This window comes from Pinus tabuliformis, chromosome 6, assembly GCF_031772625.1.
Source record: "Pinus tabuliformis cultivar Carrire ecotype Pingquan chromosome 6, CPIR1, whole genome shotgun sequence".
Taxonomy (NCBI): Eukaryota; Viridiplantae; Streptophyta; class Pinopsida; order Pinales; family Pinaceae; genus Pinus; species Pinus tabuliformis.
The window spans coordinates 1,988,627,625-1,988,631,111 of NC_142292.1; the positions used below are offsets into that span (position 1 = coordinate 1,988,627,625).

A 3,487-nucleotide genomic window follows, 5' to 3' on the forward strand; every position below is an offset into this window, starting at 1 on the left:
AATAAAGATGTTGTAATGTAAACAACCACAAAAATTTATATTATTAGTAAAATAAAAATAAAAAATTAATAATTATAATTATCAATAAAACATTTTTTTTATTAACTAAAACGGTTATTGTATTTATAGATCAACGGTTGGGTCGTAGCCTAAACAACCGACATTACATGGAGACTTGAGCTCACTAGTCCTTATTACACTTAACAATCTTCTCCTTCAGAGTTTTGAGACTGTTTAGCTATGGTATGGCCATCAACACGGGCTCTTCTGAGTTTTTTTTGAGAAATCCTTGTGTCAGACAGCATCCCTCATTGGCTTTGACATCTGCCTCCTTGTTTGAGCTGCGAAGGATGTGAAAAAAGGAGGTAAAAAAATCAAGCAAGCCCTGCAGCCTCTGGAGAGTATTGTTGAGAGTCGGATTGCTAAAGTGATCCTCGGAGTTTAATGTCTTTATCAAGAGCTCTAAGTCCCCGAAGACCTGAAGAGCTTTGTGTCCATGCTCCTGTGCAATCTGGCAGCCTTTAAGAAGCCCGAGAATTTTAGCCTGGTTGTTTGTGCTCTGTCCTAGTCCCCAGCTATAGCTATCTATTCGGGAGCCATCCTGAGAGTAGACCACTCCACCTGCACCAGAGATCCCTAGATTGCCTTTAGAGGCGCCATCGAAGAAAACGGTTACCTTTCCCTGCTTCCTCCACCAGGATTGAAACTCTGCATCCAGTGTTCTAATGTGCCAAGCAGGATTGAATGTGGGGCGAGCAGGTACCTTCTTGCTGTCCCAAACGAGAAGGGTTCCCAGCCAACTTCGTTCTTTAATTATGAGGGTGTCGTCTAACTTGCTGGAGTAATTTCCTAGAGCTTCCATCAAGGACGCCTTAGCTTTGGCGACCACTGTCAAGGGAGAGGACGTTACATTGTTGAATATCCAATTATTTCGGCCAAGCCAGAGCTTCCAACAAATGAAGTTGGGAATGGAGTGCCAGATCTCATTCCACAGTGATTGTGCGCTGAGAGTCCTAGGATACCTTGCAGTCCAGGTGGAGAAGAGATCCACGACTGTGCACTGGAGAGGAGCGGGTGCGTTGAGACCGTGAAGGACAAGAGCCCATACCGATTGGGCAAAGGCGCAACTTACAAAGAGGTGGTCCACGTTTTCAGAGGCCAATCTACACAAAATGCACCAATGCAGCCCTATAATGCCTCTGTGGACAAGATTTTCACCTGTCAACACTTTCCTGTGAATAAGCAGCCAAGTGAAGAAATTCACCTTGGGGATTCTGGATGCATCCCACGTGCGCTGCCAGATGGAAGGGTTGAGAACTTGATTTTGTGTGGATTGCAAGGCTGCAAAACCAAGCGCAGAGGTATAGACGCCTGTCTTCCCCCATCTCCAAAGATCTGATGCATGTAAGTTAACAGGTGTCGAGCCCTTCAGCTTGTCCAAGAGAAGGTGCTTTTGGTGAAGTAAATGTGCTAGCAGGTTGGGGAAGACCCAATCCTCCCAATTCCCCTGTCTGTCCTAAGCAGAAATGTCAGCAAGATTGTGCAAGCCAAGCTGGGAGAGCCAATCACGAAGATCAGCTAATTCCACTGTATTTTCGAGGGGGGAATTGCCCATGATTTTATCTTGCCATATCGAAATATTTGCTCCATTTCCATGCACCCTGTAAAGTTGGTTTTGGAAGGTGGCAAGCCCTTTTCTGCATAGGTTCCAAAGTGGCGTGCCTTTGGGAACATTGTCTACTTGAAGGTTTCTCAATGAGACACCTTTGAAGTATTTATTTGGAGTAATTGGCTGACTGGATGGTGTTTGTTGGAGTAGAGCTGCCAAAGAATTTTGCCACCTAAGGCAATGTTGGCCAAGCTAGGGTCTCTAATCTGGAGACCTCCTTCCAGCTTTGGCCTTTTCACTGTGTCCCAACTAACTAAGTGAAATTTCCTCTGGTTCCCTTTGCCTCCCTGCCAAAGGAAGTTTTCTGAGCAGCTGTGAAATCTGATCCATGATTGTCTTTGGAGCCAGGAGGAAGGAGGCCTGATAGATAGGGAGAGAGGAAAGGACAAACTTTATGAGGATTAGCTTGCCAACGTAGTTGAGCCACTGCCCACCCCATGCAACTATCTTGATTTTGATCTTGCTGATGGTGTTATGCTCTTGACCTGCAAAAAGATACCCAAATACAGAATATGCGAAGAAATAAGCGCCCCGGGAGATCTCAGACTTTTTTCTTTTTTGAAAACTCCTAACGGAGTTTTACTCCTTCCTTATGAATACTGCAGTCGCCAAATCCTCAAAATGTAAATGCTGCCAAAAGCCCTGCGAAAATTATGCCCGGGTATAGGAACCCCACACAACTACTCAGATCTGGTGGATCTGAGAGATCTGAATGGCGGATCGGATAGCTCTGGGTGGCGGAACAGACTGCTGCTGCGGATCTGATGGATCGAATAGATCAGAATGGTTGGTCTGCTAACTCGGAACTGCGGGACTGATGTCTGCTGCTGCTGTACCCCTTTGCACGAGTGGATCTAGCAGAGATGATGCGTGATCCCAAGATAGAAAAGGGAACTATGGTCTTGAGGAGTGTCAGGTGCTACAGATCGCAATATACATAAGGGTCTGGCAGTAGTACTCGGCCCAATGTTTCAGGGCTCTAACTAAGGAGGATCAACCGTACCCTTAGTCGTACAACCCGACTACCCTATCATACGGGCGAGTAATCTCTCCGAGTGTTATTCTCAGTGTACTGTAGCAGCAAGACGGCCGACGATTTATCTATGGCGAGGTTTCAAGGGAGCCTAGGGGGCTTCCGATATACCCAGAGGGTACTTGGAAGACAGTCCATGCGCGGTTCTGTCTAATGCGCTACTACTCGAAGGGGTACCCACAGAGGTTACAAGGGAGTCCAACAAGCGTGACCACCTCTTGTATTTCCTGCATGCATGCCTCCCCAAATCTGCAGGTTTATGTGCTCAACGACAAATCCCGTGGTTTAAAGACGCCGGAACACGTCTCTAGCCGAAAAAAAAATTTGCTAAGAAATGGAGATCCCACCGGCCCTGGAAAGTGCTCTGATACCATTTGTTATGCTCTTAACCTGCAAAAAGATACCCAAATACAGAATATGCGAAGAAAGATACCCAGAACATAGATTAATGAGAGATAACAACAAATATTTTATTATTCAGAAAGCAATGTTCACTGGCCTCTTCGAGGGGGCAACCTCCAATAGAGCAGAGCTCGATTCAAAATAAGACACGATGCTCCTTGCAGGGAGTCTCTATCCTTTATATATGACTCATACATGCAATACCATGGGTTTTATTAATACCATCTATCTAATACTACGGCCCATTTGCAACTAACTGTGGTCCCGTCATTAATTTCGGGTTAACCACTTACAATTATTAATATGGGCTTTATTGACTCTTGACTATGACTCGATCCCATTACATAAATAAGGGGGTTAGGGTGGGACCCTAACAGATGGCT

The 3,487-nt window shown here is 45.5% G+C and overlaps 1 protein-coding gene across 1 annotated transcript; it reads right to left on the reverse strand.

Annotated features, from left to right (window-relative positions):
• Positions 1-238: 238 nt before the first annotated feature.
• Positions 239-1,404, reverse strand: LOC149267198 (uncharacterized). The gene is made up of 2 exons (XM_089410460.1): positions 1,265-1,404; positions 239-1,163 (listed from the first exon to the last, which is right to left on the reverse strand). The coding sequence occupies exons 1-2, from the start codon at positions 1,402-1,404 to the stop codon at positions 239-241; spliced, it is 1,065 nt and encodes a 354-aa protein (XP_089266586.1).
• Positions 1,405-3,487: the final 2,083 nt, after the last annotated feature.